The sequence below is a fragment of the Hetaerina americana genome, unplaced genomic scaffold (assembly GCF_022747635.1).
Source record: "Hetaerina americana unplaced genomic scaffold, ioHetAmer1.1.p SCAF_2, whole genome shotgun sequence".
Classification (NCBI taxonomy): domain Eukaryota; kingdom Metazoa; phylum Arthropoda; class Insecta; order Odonata; family Calopterygidae; genus Hetaerina; species Hetaerina americana.
The window spans coordinates 52,039,923-52,057,648 of record NW_027286763.1 but is presented as its reverse complement, the minus strand read 5'-3'; the positions used below and the strand labels follow the sequence as shown (position 1 = coordinate 52,057,648).

The 17,726-nt window shown below is 44.3% G+C and overlaps 1 protein-coding gene across 1 annotated transcript in view; it reads right to left on the bottom strand.

The window, feature by feature from the left end:
- Positions 1-13,006, bottom strand: part of LOC139688096 (G-protein coupled receptor moody) — a 388,362-nt gene extending 375,356 nt beyond the window's left edge. The window contains exon 1 of the mRNA XM_071585521.1: positions 12,367-13,006. Within this exon, the coding sequence (XP_071441622.1) occupies positions 12,367-12,642 (276 nt within the window). The 5' untranslated portion in view covers positions 12,643-13,006. The remainder of the gene's footprint in view (positions 1-12,366) is intronic.
- Positions 13,007-17,726: the final 4,720 nt, after the last annotated feature.

Below are 17,726 nucleotides of genomic sequence, written 5' to 3'. Positions count from 1 at the left end.
CGGATGGGACGTTAAACTGCGGACCTCTTGGCGCCTTTCGTAAAGAGTAGGCTAATGCCGACGCCGGGTTTCTCTCCACCCTTCATCCTTTCCTGTCCATCCCCTATGGCGCAAATGACCTTAGCTGTCGGTCGCCTCCCCTCAAAACTACTACTACTACGAATAGACCACAAAAAATAACATAAATTAAGCAACATTGGACCACGGTCTTTCGTACTACTAACTACTATGAATGCGTAATACAAATAATTAGCCTTGAATTGACGTATGAAATTACACTTGAGATAAAAAGCATAATAAACGCCATCATCATCTCTCTGCGCCTACTATGAAGACAATGACCCCTGTGGAGAATCCCTCTCTCCACTGACACATTCATTAGTGCAAGGAGATAAAATGAGAGCATTTCCTTTCCCAACTGTCTCCGCGAACGCTTCCATTTACAAGCAAGGCTCGCTCTCACTGATTTCCCTAAATGGAGGGCATTTACTATGAAAGAGGCCTAAATTAAGGTGACCACTTAGCGTCGGCTGAAATACCTCCGGAGAGCTTTTTCTCCAGCCCAAAACCAAGTCAATGCCCCGCAATGATGAAGGCACTTATGGTAATTAGCCTCCTGAATTCTAAGTATTTAATGCCGCAAACTAAACATTATTAATAAGAGCAAGATCGGGACGACTATCATGGAAGTTGTCGATCATGTAAGTTTTGAATAAAATGTAAATTCTTTGGTCAAATTCAGCATCACATGTCACTTAACTATGATATAAGATTAATGTTTATGGCAGACGTTTGACAGCAACAAATACCATTTCACTTCTTGCGAACACGCAAGTTCCGTTAAACGCACGCACTATGCCTGTTTTTATACAATTCAAACTGTGAGCATTGATAAATTAGGGGGGAAAATACATGATAAAGAGGTGCTTCAACGTTTATCAGGAGAAATGCTTGTCTTTAAACAAATTGCAGCGAAGCGGCAGAACTGCTACTGTGGAGAGATTCGTTATCGAGGATCGTTAATGCCACATTCCATCTCGCGGTATAGTAAAATCCAGGGTTTAAATTATGGAACGTTTCGATCGTTATGTATCCCGCGATATGGCATTCAATCAATTCAGAGATTGTCACTCTTTCGCCGCAAACATTAATCTCCCACTTAGGGGCAAGGAGTGCGATATTTGACAGCAACGGACGGCATTTTACTAAAAACGTATCGATCGAGGATAATATAGTATCACTGGTCATGGAAAAATCGCTTCGTTCGCCCGATCCCTTTGAATCAAGCTCTAGCTTCCGTTCTAAACCGTTCCGCGGGAAGTGGGGTGGGAGAAGAGTTCCAGACTGAGAGGGGGGGGGGATTGGGGCCGAGAGGAAAGGCGGAATGACGCCATCGCCTCGGGATAAGATTCCCGAGAATCGGACTTCCGCAATCGGATATAATACCTTTAACGAGAATCGCCCGTTCGCATACCCGCTCGCTCTCCCGGTGGGAGAGAGAGGACCAGCACGCCCCGCGGAGCGAGTTCGGTGAAAGATGCTCCCCGCCCTACGACCAACCTTCACCCCCCCCCCCTCCCCCTTCGAGGGGACGCAGTCGGAAGGCTATAAAGCGAACATGAGATATTGGAATGCGAGCGCAATGCTCCCACTCACACACACAGAGGAGCGGAAGGATGATGGGTAATAGGACATGGATGGAATGGCAGGGAGGGAGAGAAGGATAGAAAGGCTAATAAGGTCATTGGATTCGTTATACAAACTCCCAAGGTGGATCCTGGCCTGCTTAGGATGTGCAAAGGGAAAGAGGGACACAAATTGGGGGGGGGGGGAATTTCAAGGTCTTGCGGGAATGAAGGAAGTCTTGACACTCCCTCCCTCGCTCGCTCTACGTCCATATCCTCGCCCCTTTCTCCCTCCCCCATCACGGCCGTCTCCGGAGAAATATCCTTTCCTAAGGAGCGCAAGAGAGGGGCGGGAGGGGAGGAACCACTTGGTGAATGGAGAAGGGCATAAGAGGGGAAAGGGTGGGGGAGGCGGTGGGTGTCGAGGGGAGGGTATAACGACGAGGGGAAGTGTCTCAATTACCAAAGCGGAGCCGGGGAGCAGTTACGACGAGGAAAGGGAGGGTAAGAAGGGAGTGAATTAGGGCATCGGAGAAATTGAGCGCTCTCGTTCGCGCGTATACCCACCTACCCATCCTACATCAGTCGTTCCCTTCACCCACGAGCAAGAAGAGGGCAGAGAGAAATGATCCCGTGCCACGTCCCGAGCGAGAGGCGAATTACGGCCTCTCGGTTTATCCATTTTTTCCTTTAACACTAACCCACGTGTCCTTTTTCTTTACTCTGGTCGCGAAGCATTTGTTTCCTTTCCCCTCAACCCTCCATGTCGTCTCCCCTCACCCGTGGCGGACGGGCGAGAATTTGCGCGATCGGTGCGCCGTGTGCGGTCGCGTAAATTTTTCCCGCCAACGGCTTCGGTCACCGGTGAGACCGCCGCATTGGGCCGTTCGCGGCGGGGCGAGGGTTGGGGGAGTGACATATTTCATTAAGCACGGCGGGCACCACCGCTACTGTTTTCCGGGAAATAATTGAATCTACGAAAAATATAGTGTGGGTGGGGGTCCCATTAACAAAAATTCCCTTCGCCACCGGGCGCGATAGCTGAGATGTGATGTGGCCACCGGCGCACGAAACAAACGTTTCGGTGAGTGATTAAAATTTGCATGGAGTGCACGCGGGAAAACAATTTAAAGGCCATACAAAACATCATATATTACCACAATCTACAATTTATCTGCTGCTACTCTAGGTACGCTCGTTGACCCCCGCAAAAAATAGTCGTGACAATTTTCACGGGAAGAATAATCAAGTACGAACGTTTGAAATAAAAAATTATATCATTAATCTGGTTTTGTGAGAAAATTATGGAGACAATAAAGGTGGGCAAGATGATTTAGGTAATTATCAAATTAAACCAGACCCGAAAGTGAGTGCAAATTGGTAATTTGACCTATGAACCTACATTCAGACATTCATGGAATTAGTTCCAGGGTAAATTCTCTTTTCCACCTAAGATTTCCCATAAAATTACGTCTTCTCGCAGGCTAAACACTCCATAGCGCTTTATTTCAGCAATTGCGTAAACTAAAATTTATCTTATCAGTTGCGCTAATACATTTCAGCATTCGTTTTCCCTACACTGAAATGAGAGAGTTATACGTATTAAACAATTTAGGTCTTGTTTCAATGACAACTTCTTGAAATGATAAGATATAATTTATAGAATTTGAATAGATAAGATAATGATTTCGAATGTATAATACGATATTTTCTCAGAGAAACGATGAGATGGAATAATAATAATAATAACAGGAAGTACAATTTGCTGACTTCTTTGTTGGTATTTAAAAAGTTGTGTGTGTAAGCATTCACGTCGAAATAATTGAAAATAATATTGTCACTATTTTATTTTCAGTATAATTTTGAAAAACAACCATTTTTTAATAATAATTTTATTGTTTTATTACGAAATCGATGTATGATTTGATTAAATATGTAATTAGTTCATCGGTTCCTTTGTGAATATGAAAGTTATTAGCTGGCGATTATAATTTACACGCTGACACACCATTAAACATCGCATCCTTAATAAAGTCATCGAAGCCTGAATTGTCGCGGCTAATTTTTAATGCCAGGATCTCCGTCGAAAAAACATGCAAGACTAACGGTATTATGACTAGTTGTAAATACGATAAACCGTGACTGATTCCGTGTGCGAAAGACTGTTTGATGAGAGGCCAGAAACATGCAACATAAAAAATGGGACTCACGAGAATCACATTAAGAATATTTACGAAAAAAAAACAACCCTGAGAAGAATTATTTTTTCCGGAGATCGATACGAACACTTTGCTCGCGCATTGATGCGGCTCCTTTAAGCCACTCCGATATGCTATGGCAACTGGGCTCGTAACTCGAATTAATTCGCGGGGAAAGTTTTTTTCGACGACCTCGTGAATGGCATTCGACGGGGAGCGCATGAAGTGGGGAGGAGGTGCGCGGGTCGCCGGACGGGGAAGGAGGCGAGAGCGGCGGAACGAAGAGGCGTCGGCTTTTTCGAGGGCTCCTTTAGTCGTTCCATGCCTTGCACACAAACACTCTGGAGCGCGCTCACACACACAGGCGAAGTCGGGCATTATTGATGGAGTATCAACCGCGAACAGACAAGCGGATCTCCTTCACCTCCGACGTTTAAATCATTACGCACACATAAGAGCCATTAATGTTTCGGAAGTAGTTGCTTTATTATTTTGTTTATTTATTCCTGACAAGTATCTAAAGTCATCATCCCCACTCCCGCACACACGATACGAAAAACTGAGAACATGCCAACTCTAAAGGCCAAGTTCTGTCGTGCCCGTCTCTTCCTTTATCTCTCTCGGTCACAGCGTGAAACTATTGAACAGATTATCGTATCGTATTATCATCGTGCCTACCCAGTTGCCATTTTTTTAACTCCTACGAGTACGAGCGATTATGCAGTGGTCCAAAATAAAAACGCATTTAAAGTAATCACGGAATACAAGACATAGATGACCACTTTACAACCTAACCCCCATCAATGACTTCGATACTCAAAATTTATTCTTGCTGATATGAACTGACACATAGCTGACATGAGCTCAGGCAGTGGCTTCTATTTAAATCTTGCGTTCAAATAAAACGTTATCTTTTTTCAGGTGATGATGACATAAGCCGTCAGGGCTACGCTCGATGAACTAAAATTATAACTAGACAATTTACATCGTGGTGTTTTATTATGGATATCGAGTTTTTATCGAGTGACGCATGGATCATTTTCTTGGTATACACCTAACTCCTATTTATGCTGCTACACATCTCTCGAAATAAATGAGATTTTGTCGAATAAACGAATAACTCGAAATATTGACGCGAATCAATTCCATATTTTTTCACTCTTTCGTAAAGTTACGCATACTCTATCTCGAGAGGACCTCCAAAAAACACCTAAATATTTTTGTGACCACAGAACACATTCAATTTTTGAGCTTTCCGCTTTCGTTCAGAGGAATGAAAAGAAACCCATACGTTTTCCTCCCTTTTCTGGAGCACTCTCATGCTGGTTTCATATATCATATTGCACCATAAACGATTGCTACTACAGCAGGCGATTTGTATCAAAGCAAACTGGTTCTAGAAGTAGAAGGAAATATCGACAAACTTACTAAAAACTTTCCACTATAGCCACCGATTCCGACGTCGCGATGAAAAAATTGGGATTTTTCTGTAACAGCAGAATGCTGGTGATATCTACAGCATCAAATTTAAGGCATGACGTTATTATTGGCCGAAAAAAATCGCTACGAACACTGATAAATATCTACTTGGGCGACAGGCTTGTGCAAGGCACGCACCCCAAAATCCCTCGGCTGCATTTACATTGGGAATTCCATGCGGGTTTCTTCCTTCCTAGATCCCTGCATTCGGAAACACAGTAGGCGGTTTGAGGCGGGCAATGGGATCGAAAAACGACCGACCCTATTCACATCGGTAAAATACGCGAGTACCCCATCGCGAGATTTTTTTTCTGACTGGTTCACGCACATCAATATCATTCGTCAAAAAACGAAAAAGAATCGAATGCATTCGCTCACGAAATGGTTACAATGGGTCGGGAAAAGACCGAACAAGCACCGCACCTAGCTCTCTCTCTCTTATCATCGGAAGTCGTGAAGATGACCGATGCTCGCATTTTTCCTCCTCCCCATATTTCCCCGTTTCGCCATTCCCAGCTATTTCTCACAGATTACCCAGTCTTCACTGGCGCATCTACACCTGTCGCTCCGTTTCCAGTGAATTATTATCGCGATGTTCTCCACAACCCCTCCTTATTCACCCTCCGGGCAAAAAAAAACAGAAAAACAAAATAAATTTCGCCACGCGAAAACTTGTTTGTTGGTCTTTTTTTCGGGTCGGCTCCCCTCCCCCGCCCACCGCCCACTCGGCCTGTCGGGCCGGGTGAAATAACGCTCTGCGCTATTGTGCCACGGGTCATATTTTCACCCCAAGGAGGGGACCATTCGGTACACCACTCAGCGTGGAACTTTGGTTACGATCCCGATAGGAGTCCAGTCCTGTTATTTGTCGATGTGATAACCATGACCGATCGAGTGACGGAGGAGGAGGATACGTATGTCATCTATAAACTGACCCGATAAGGTGGATCCTGATATTCCACATCGTAAGCGATAAACATTTATGGAATGAGGGGGGGAATTCGCCGTCAAGCGCTAGGAATTCGAAGTTGGAGAGGGGGGCCCTGTATCAAGCTTTTGTCTTGGCACCTAAGGGTAGAAGAGGTTGCGATACTTCGCGCCTTAAACCCTGGGGATTAATACTGCTTGAAATAACCATGGCTGCAATGGGATATTCAACAATATTGTGCGAAATGAACCTATAGGCATGCAGATACAGTCCTACCCCGCCTGTGAATTACTAAAACATTATTTTTATCCTTTTTAGGACAAAATACCAAGAATAATTACAAAGAAATTCAATTGCACATTTCACTGACTTAAAATTCGTAAATAACCGCAAGGAAAGAAAATAAAAGCCGGTCAAAACTAAACAAACGATTTTCGCGAATTGTTACCCCGGGAACTTCGCGCTTAAAATGGTCTCCGTAGTCGTGTGATCATTTCGTTCCAATTCCAAACATTTTCTGGATTTCTCGGTCAAATGTTGTTTACGGCGACAGTTTCCGTCATCAATGAAGCCATTAGAAAATTCGTATCCATGTACTTTTTCGGCGTATTTTTAAAATCATCATTTAAATACATTATTGAAATCAGATTTTCAGAGTTGTTAGGAAAATATGTACGCATAATGTCTACAAGAATTTAATGATAATTTATGTCAATGTTTTTACGACTCTTCTTTCCTTTTGTTACACATAGAATTGGTTCCCTCGTGTTAAAATATCTCATGAATCCTGTTATTACTATAGTCAATTGTCTTTTAATCGTGGGTAAAAATCTAGTGCCACACGCCTCTATAGTGCATTTCAGGTCTCAATTTGGATTTAGACATCATTCTCAGCGCTGTCTCACATTTACGAGATAATTTATGAACTTTTTACAACCCGTCGTCTAGTTTGAATAGTAGGAGGGTGGAAAACTCGTCGCAACTCCAACGGCGCGTGAAATCACGTCTTCCTACCAGGGGGACCAAGCCCCTAACCCGTTCCGCTTATGGTTTCCCAGAAAAAATATGGTACCCTGAAAATCTCAGAGTTAAAATTCAGCTGAGGGTCTACGCACGGGAGTCTCACCTTCCCATGACTAAACCGTCAGGCAGTCGAGACAGTCATCCAGAAAACCGCAGCTGTCAACTCGCTGTAAAAGGCGAATTGATATCATTTTTCAACGCAATTACGTTCTTTGAGGATGACGGCCGTCACACCGAATGGAATTAAAAGTTTGCAGTTTCATACCAGTAAGTTATAGCATAAGTAGGGGTGACAACTAATGGTGTAGTGGTCTGGTAGGTAGAGCGCTGGACTCCCTACCGAAAGGCTCGCATTCGATTCTAGACGACGTCTCTGGGCACGATTAGTTTCCCCCAAGTTGAGTGATTTTTTGAATGCCCGAGCTTGCGTGGAAACCATAGGAAGCACATGGAAAGGAACCGTCCACCCCCCCCTTCCCTGATGTGTTGATTTCAAAAGCCGCTGGTGTAGGGTGTATTGGGTGAGCTCTACCCTCATCTATCAGAACAGCTTTAGGGTTGATTACTGCGGCGGCGGTGACAACAGTCCAAGAGAGGTAATCTTAACCATGTAATTTTCTCCGCTTATAAGGACAATGAGGAAATATGATGAGAGGGTAAAAATACAGTACGTACTATTTTTCTTATGGCATGCCACACTTACTTATATCACTTACATCTACTATTCTACTTAGAGCGTACTGCTAGTTCATGGGACCAATATGGGCTAGGCTTGATACATGTACTAGGTTAAGAGTACATAGTAGAGCAGCAAACAGAGATGTAGCATTGGTTAAAAAAGAACTCGTTAGAGAGAAGAGATAGTAGGAAGAAACGGGGCAGGAATAATTCAAAAGTCAGTAGTTATATTTGCATATCAATATAAAGGCAAAAATATTCGAAGGTAACTTGATGAGTATCCCTATTGAAGATGCTAAGATGCATTACTATCTAAAGCGTAATGTTCAAAGTTTGATCACGCATAAAAGATAAGGGAGTAAAATTGTAGGAATGCAATTTTAATATACAATTTCGGCGCGCATGGAGAGGGGTCATACTAGTTGTAATAAGTCGTTCAGATGATAATTAGTTAATCGTTTGCAATGGCGTGGAATTGCACCCTTGCAAAACCCTACAGATGCATTTCATCCATTATTAACATGTGGACTTGGATTGAGGACTGGCGGATAATTTGAATATTAGGGATTGTATGTAGTCGAGGAAGAGAGGAGATACATTCCCCGTCACAATTAGTGTAATCCTAACGAATGGCGTCAAGTCGTTCATTGCTTAAGAAATGCTTTATTCATCGTAAGTAGTGTTGTACTTGAAGTGCCCCCAAGCAGAATGCGAGTTGAGATCGGCGCGAGATTCGCTTCCGTACAGACTCGACCTCGGGCCCTCAACCGAGGAGGCAGTGCATTCATTGGCAATGGAATCGATCGGATCTCCGTTTTAATCTTCCTTCCATATGCGCAACATGTACCTATTGCTCCAAGCCTTCTTTAAAGCAGCACCAATTAGACAATCGTATTGGAATTATAGATGCCAGCGTTCCCTGGCCCTGTGAAAGAGAAATATGACCGGAAAGTAACAGGGCGGAAGGGTCTAATGTAATCAATTGATTATTAATCGCAGCCTCGATGTTGACAATGCTTCCTCGTTCCGGTTATGGGAGAAAAACTATTGAGCGTGGTCGATCTCATAATTCGTTATTTATTCAATCGTCACGTGTGCTAAGCCCTTTGTTCGCTATGCGCTCCATGAATAGGTACAGAACGCGGTCACGCCCGTCCTAAGACGCACCCAAATAGGGTACGAAATGATTTCGGAACGACTGATGTGATTTTAATCCCATTGTTCTTCGTCCTTCTTCATTTATACAACCTATTCGAAAGCCCCATGAAGAGGTGTGATAATTGAAAACCGATGGCTGAGGATCTGGAGAATCTCAGCTCATGAGCTGAAGGGGATAAACTCCGACAAAAAAAGAAGCATTGAATTAATAATTCTAGTTTGTAGCGTGGTTTTTTATGAACTTAACGTACGGATTTATTATTCAAGCACTTTTATATTTTTGTATTGATACAATGATAAATTGAATGTTTTAGAATATGTGTATATCGTAAGAATAAACGAACATGCTGCAGCTATAACAACAGAGATATTGTTTCAGAGATGTAAAGGATGGTTGTACAAATGTAAATGTGTAGGATATAAAAAATATGGCAGTAAATCCCTTTTCTCTCAAACTGAACCAAGGAAGCAGTATTGTCATGCATGATTCGTTGTCAAGGGCGATTTCAACTGTGGTAACCGATAGGGGTACACGAAAAACATGAAATAATTCCTCTGCATTTGCCTTTTTTCAACAAATGGCATTACAATATTATTGATTGGAGTCAAAAACTCGTGATACGGTCTATAATAAATATATGGCACGTGATAAATATAACAGTTTCAGGTTTAACTTTGTGGAATTCCTTCATTATGAAGGTAAAAAGAAACTTAGAATTACCACCAAAAAGATTTCATATTTCACGACCATGGTTTCGATGCTGCGCAGCATCGAAACCATATTGTGAAATATTAAATCTTTTTGGTGGAAACACTAAGTTTCTTTTTACCCTCATATGGTACCTGCATATCTAGTGAAAAATATCAATATTGTTAATAATACAAATAAGGTTGAAAATTTGGAAAAAAATATTACCAACGGAATTGGGTAAGTCGACAAGAGAATAGACTCTAAACTTATGACGGAAGTTCATTTAATTCTGTCCCTTACATGCCATAACCTTTTTTGAATGAGTTCTGAGAAACTTGTCAAACAGAATTCCGAAGGAAGATCGTCCATCAGAGAAGCCGTGAACACCTCATAGCATCATCCCACGTCGCCTCCCACGCGTTCCCAAAAATAGTGCTCATTCTTCGCCGAGTTTTATCTTTCCTAGAAGTTATCACCGACTACTCAGGACGGAAAAAAATGCTCCGATTAGTGCGATAAGCTCGATAAGGGACGGAAGTGAAAGGATTTTTTCCGCGGGCACGAAAGTAACTCAGACAATCCCCATCAGTTCTTACGTCTCATTTATGCTGACGGCGTGCGTCGGCCACCGAAAGGTGGTGTGACTGGCATGAAAGCAATCCCCACGGGAATAAAACAGCGAAGAAAGGGGAAAGGGAAGAAAATGATTGAAGACAACTGCAAGCGCTTGCACCTGTTCAAACATCCGGCACGAATTCCAAGCGACATAATAGAGAGTGTTTTAACTTGGATGAATCAAGTTACTTTTCATAAAACAGTGCAGTATCGAAACTTTATCCCGTGAGTTTTTATTATTATAATTAAACATTTTCATTAAATTATGAGAGTGATAATCGTCCTTTGGGAATACTGGGGAGAGGAAGTCACCTTAAGAAATGTTCAACTCAAGTGTATTGAATAACTTCATCTTAACGGACTTGCTTCATCGTCTTATTGAAAACATCAATAAGATGATTTTTTTTTACCCATCCATTGGTGTCTTAAAAACTACAAGACACACTTGCAAGTACTATATTTCTTCAGCAACGTTAAAAAACAACGCGCATAGTTAAGAAGTTCTAAATTTATTTATTCGATACATTTGCGTGCGTTTTAAAGTCTTTTCCCTCAGGAGAACACATTAATGAGTACAAATGATAAGGACTTACAGCTGTTTGTTGACTGTTGACTATTACCTGACTTTCTTTGGCAAAACGTGTCGTGGAAGCCCTTCCAAAGTAGGGTGAGCCCTTCGAGCTTTCATTAACGTCTTTAGTTTTAATTTCGCCAGTTTTGGTGAGTATAATTTCGAAATTTTCACCGTTCCCAATCGTTCTACTCAGGTGAAATCTGCTGCAATTCCATCGTAACCGTCATTCTCGAAATAAGCAAATGCAAAAAACTCGCAGAGAACACCATTCATCACCGTTAATAGCCTGCGGAATCCCGCAGAAGAGTTTGCTAGCAAAATATACTCCATAAGTGAAACAAATATCCATGAAAACAAACGCAAACGGGTGCTCCGTTTTCCTTTCGGCCTACGTCACGATCGCAACAGCGAGCAAAAACCTTGGCAGAAGAGTGACTAACGATGGGCGACTAAATTCTCATCGAGGGCACTCGTCTTAATGGAATGGGGACCGCGAAGCCAGGTTCATTGGCGCACGGAAATGGCGCCGACTCCACACCCACCACGTGTCTCGGGGCGTCGACAAATACGTAACAACGCGGGAATTCTCGAGCCCGCCCTTGGGAGAAGCAAACCGCCACCTTTTGAGAATGTCCTGGGAAACCGCACAGACCTTTTCGACGTTCTAGCCACAAGCAGAGAGTGAGTGAGTGGGAGGAGGGGGCAAATATGGGGAGTAAATGAAGGTGGCATCGAGAGAGGCTTCTTTCTCCTAATTTACACTCCTAAATCTCATATCCGATAGCCTATCACATTTTGTTGTTAACTGCTTCCATAGTTGCTGAGGTTCTCTAAGCTCACTTGACCCTCGCTTCAGATCGTTTGATCCATTAGATAGTTCTCTAACGGTCACCCTGAAAATGATGCCGCGAGGTCGGGAAGAAGGACGTCCGCAGATACTGGGAATTTTATTCAGCCTTGTCCTAGACCATCAGCTGGAGGCATTCGACTGAAGTTAACTTAATCGAAATACAATAATATTAAGTCCCTGTCCAGGCGAAAAAAGCTACCCTGAACCAATTGCATAGTTACTGAGAGTACAGTCAAATTGGTGAAAATCCGGTAAAACTAGCTTAAAACGATCAAGGAAGTAATCACTGAACTCAAAATACAGCACGAATAAAATTCATCGAGATCATAAGTTTGTTAAAACCTTTAACACCGAAAAAATATAGTAATACGAAAATAATCAAAATATTTTGGGACGCAACTAGATAAAGTTGAGCGCAAAACTCACCTGTTATCGTTAACGCAAATTAAATATGTCAACAACTCTCTATGAGAGTACGCGACGCGGAAAATATTGCGGAAACCAATCGAATTTAGTAAAATGCTTGTCTTCCAAGACTTGCACTTACCTTTTTGCAACGGAAGAGCGCCACGATGGTTATGAGGTTGCCCGGGATGCCGACGAGGATGAACAGTATGCAGCAGGCGACTACCAGGTCGAGGAGGACAGAGGGATATCCCACGAACAGGTTCTCGTACTCGTCGGCCGGCGATGTCGCCGAGGGCGGTACCAAGGAGGACGAGGACGGCAGGAGGGAGGCGTCGACGGAGGCGTCGACGGCGGGCGTCGTCGCGAACCCGATGAGCCGCAAGGCGTCCTCCCGTGGATCCCTCGTGACCTCCATCTGATGAGTGGATCCGGACACTTCCCGACTCAGGGCGTTGGCGGGATCGACTCACCGCTCCTATCCACTCGGGTATCTCTAACCTCACACGGCCGCAGCACCGCCCATCTTGGGAGCGCAGAAGCAAGAGGAGGAGAAGAAGAAGAGTAGGCTCTTACTTCACGATCTCGAAGAGGCGAAGGAGCAACCGAGCCGGCTCTACGAGAACCCGCCGCCGCTTTATCTGCCGACGGAATAGTAAGCAAACATCGCCGGGTGCTGTGGCGTGCCGACCGCTGGGTATTCCCGGGCCCCTAGGACCGTCGCTGTCACCTCCCCCGCCGCAGCCAGTTGATCCCCGCCGAAGACTTCCGTGTGTCCAAACGAAAACAGTACCGAGGGCTCGGCCATCGGATCAACGCGTGACTTTCCGGTTCGTCCAGGTGGGTTGGGGGGATGAAGAAAGGTGAGAGAGTCTCTCCACTAGGTATGGCGATATCTGACCCGTGTTGGCACGAGAAGATGATTGAGGGAGGGAGGGGTGGGGAAAGAGAAAACCGTTCGGACAGGAAAGATTTTTCGGCGTCCGGGGAGGCGGGATAGGGGGAAGGGAGGGAGGGGAATTATTTATTTTCCTTCCTCAGGAGGGGATCAGTGAACTCACGGATCCAGGAGTCGCGACCCGACTCCCGACCCCATCCCCTTCCCCGCGAAAAGAAAACAAAAACCTACGACAAACTTTCTTCGGCCCGGCGGCTGCCGGCCGCGTCCTCCCCAGCACCTCCCTCTCGCCGCGGGAGGAGAATCGGAGGCGCCCTCCGAGGAATCGCCTCGGCAGCTGACGGCCCTGGAGGAGGAGGAGTCGTCGGACTGGGAGGGGGCGGCGGGAACTTCATAGCCGGCGACGGGGGCGGGACCCGGTCGCGGGTCGCATCTCGTGCCTCCTCAGTCCCGGTCCTCCCCACGCGTCCACGGCACGGAACGGTGACCACTACCCCACCGGCACGGCGGTGAGGCGAGAGTCGGGGGAAAGACGGAGGGCGGAGGGAGGGAAGAAGGTGTGAGTCGTGTGAGGAAAATGGGGATTACAAAAATTATATTGAAAACCAATGGGAACAAGGGGGTAAGGGTGGGTGGGGGGAGGGATGAAGATGAAAGCCAAGGCAAGGGCGATGGTTTTTGAGATCGGTACGAGTGGAAGAAACAAAACTAACTGCCGAGGGAGCGGAAACCACGGAGTTCCGTGAGTGACCACGCCTCTTTTGAAAAAAGTCAAAACGAGAAGCTATGATTCCAAGCCGACTGACCGGAGTGACAGCGATTACGAAGAGAGGGAGGCGTGCCCTTTCCCGCCCGGCGCCCACCCCAAACTTCTAAGTCCTCTCTCTCCGCTCGGAAAGCTCGAACGGCGGAGTCCCTCGGCTTTGACGGGCGAGCGCGCTCGCGGAGGGAACCTCGGAGAGCGAACGACGCGACGTAACTCCGTCGGAGGTTGCGCGAACAGTGCCGGGTGATTCCGGGAAGGCAGGAGAGTGTGCGCGCGTGTGTGTGTGTCTGTGACTGTGTGTGCGAGCACGCGTCTTCCCCACACTCGCACCACAGACTGCGTCGGTCTCCCCCTCCTCCTCTCCCGCTCTCTCTCCCTGCCGCCGTCTATCCCTCTTTAAAAAAACCTCCCTCACTCCATGCACCACCCCGACCCCCCTGGGCCCCCTCTCGCCACACCTCCGCCAGGGCATCCTCATCCCCGCCGAACCTTTGGGTACACCCCACGCACACACACACGAACACACAGGCGTCCCTCTCTCTCTCAAACGGCGCCCCCTCCCGCCCCCACTCTGTCATGCGCATAAGGAGCCCCATCCCTTCGGTCCCCCCTCCCTTCCTCGAACCCCCTTCCTGACCTCTCCTCCTCTTTCCCTCCTGCTCTCTCTCTCTACCTCCCTCCCTCCCTCTCCCTAAACTCCCCTCCCCACCTCCCCTTCGAGTCTTCTCAATCCACTCCTCCCACTCTCCTCACGTGCCATGCATCCCCGTTTATCAAACGTTTTCTCCTCCCCTCCATCCCAACCTCTCTCCTCACTCTCACCGCTCATTTTTTTGTTATTACCTCTCCCTTTCAGACACACTCTCTACGCGCACAAATGTCCACGTTCGAAGGTGCATTGACTCTCGGAATGCAATCCAAATCTTGCGCATTTTGCCAATATCAATCTTGTAAATTTCAACTTATTAGTTTGCCAATTGAAACATTTTCATACGAGTGCGATCAGAGTATATAGATGCTAGAAGAACCTGTCTCGCTCTCGGTTCATGGCGCAGGTGTAGAGCAAGATATACAGTAATGCAAAACACCGAATTCAACAGTTTCATAGCGGCCTTTTAGGCGTCAGTATAGTATATCAACAGTGCTGGTCAGAAGCTATTTCCAATCTCTCTCCTACCATACGTAACACGCCTCCTTCGTGGAGGTCTCGAAACGTCCACATTCAAGTAAGTAAAGCGCATATATTCATAATTTTTTTCGTTAATGGTCATTTTTATAATATTTTGCAATTGTTTCATTTAAGAAACAGCTTCTAAGTACATTAATCGACTTCCTCTCTTTTTCTCGAAGCACTTCTCGTCCTTTCGTCTCTTCCTACTCTCCTCCTCCTGCCCTCCCCACCTCAACAAGTGACATGGGTGGGTTGACGCCAAGTTCATGTACATGCTGCTTTTCTTGTAAGTCTAACAATTAATTGCTAAGATCTTATTTCTTTCCCGAGAATTATTTCCCAGCTCTTCAAGAATAAAAGTACTATATCATGTTCACTGTATGATTTTCACTTTTACTGAAACTTTTTTCAGATCAAACCAGGCGGTAATGTTCATTTCCATAAGTGTTTGATAGTGCATTATTAGCAGCAGCAACGATATTTAACTTGTATTTGACAACTAGTCACATTCTTTTTTGCTCACCGACAACTTTTGGTTTAACGGTCAATCGCTGTTTCCATTATTTTACTAGCTGGGGCAATCCTCACAATCACATATATCAAACCGATTCGTTCGATTTGGTAGGAGAGGGCAAAGCTGGCCACGAACCCATAGGGCGCATGAAACGTACATTTTCACGGAAGTAGGAACCAATTTCTTTTCCCGAGCCGCCGTTTGATCTCCCACCAAATACAAGGAATAAACAAAAATCACACCTCTTCGGTTTTAGATAGGGTTTCCCAAAGGCGTCATCTGAGAATCGATCTTGGAACCTTCTGGTAATTAACGGAGCGCACTACTCCCTGGACTACCATACTGTCCGAAAGAATCTAATTATAACCACTTTTGGGTAATCTTGTAAGCTTTCTGAGAGTACTTTGATCAAAACTAACCACTCATCGTTCAAGTTGCTGTTGCTTTTTTGTATAATAATATGTTACAAGTGCCTGCTCAAATGTTACACGTATCTGCCCAATGAGGTTTACCTTCAGCGAAATAATCAATTAGTAAAAGATCATCGAGGACGATGTTTTTAAAGTTAACGATCGGCTACAGTACCGAATGTATGCGATCGCATTTGGCATACAGAATATCACCGTGGTGCATCATTAAAATTACCGATTTCTTTTACAACTGATAAAACACATCGTCTCCCAGATCGAAACATGAGCATATCTACAGAGGTAGCCATCATATAAGTATTTTTCATTTTCGCATTTCACAGTATTACAGACCATGGGGTTAATTCCTGGGCTACCCCGCTATTTCTAGTACAGTGTAATACTTATAAAAATTGTGTCGCCAGATTTACACGGGGCTGCACACACTGTGTGATTACTTCATGACTATTTGTTTTCAGTGAAGCGGATAATAACTACAAGGTTGTTTTAATAAACGAAACGCACCTTGATACATTAAATTACTGGTTTAAACACTCTGTAATAAGTTTATTTGACATCCAAAACGTGATAGAGAAACGGAATGAATAGTATTCAAGTCAAATAAGGGCATCGGAAATTCAAATGCTAATGGCTCCTTTGGCCAATTTAAGATCAATTTCAAGTTTGTTCACTCCGTATTACTGATCTCCGGAGCTCGCGTCGTTAAAATGTCCGAATCTGCTCGTGAATGGCGGATTGAGCTTCAAATATTTAAATTGAGGAGAATTTACGAACAGGAGGACAAAGAATGGGGCAATGAGCAAAGAAATGCAAAATTTAATGGAATCTGCGAAAGTAGGTTACGCGAACCCTTTGATACATCGGCCCTGTCCTCACCATAAATAGGCTAACATAAAGTTACTTGTGCTCCTTCTCTGGATGTAATAAATAATATCAAGGAGTTATGATGTGCTTTAGTGTGAGTGAATTAATGTTAAAGATCATTAAAAACTTCTGGAATCCCCTTCTCACCCAACCACGATACTAGAAATTGAAAAACTCAGAGGGGGTAAGGAAAAAGGATTACGCACTTGGAGCCGTAACTTGAAAAATATTAACTTTAGAGGTATCTTATTTCAGGGAGGAACTTCAGAAAAATACTCATCTGGTCCATGCCTCCTTTTTTTATAACTTTACGTGACTATTTTTGCTCTAAAATAATTTTTAAGGCATCCACATGAACAAGAGCGTACATTAAATTGGATTTTTTTTAGCACGACGACACCGAAAAATAAAATAATTTTAATTATCAATCATGATGATTAATTAACTGAAAACTCGCCTCTAAATAATGTCCCCGAGATTCGGATCCATTTGAACTCCGATATCGCTGTAAAAAGAAGACCACTCATTTATTTCGTTTGGGGCATTAAACCGAATCTCCAATTTCTCCCTACTTCTTTTTTGAATCGGGATTACTCGGAATCAATTGGACTGGATATTTATATCCTTATAAAACTTTTTCTTTAAATTCCAGAATTTTCAACTCATCTTTATTCATGATTGTTCGAATGGCATAACCTGAATTAAATGTATGGAGTATCATTGAGGAAAAGAAGGGCAATTTGTGGTGGCCCTTCGCTCCCCTTAGGGGTTAGCTTAAAACAGTATCATAATATCATTGAGTTTATCCTCATTTCCTCCAACGCTTGTTCGCAAAAGAGCAGTTTTAGTTTTTTACGTAGC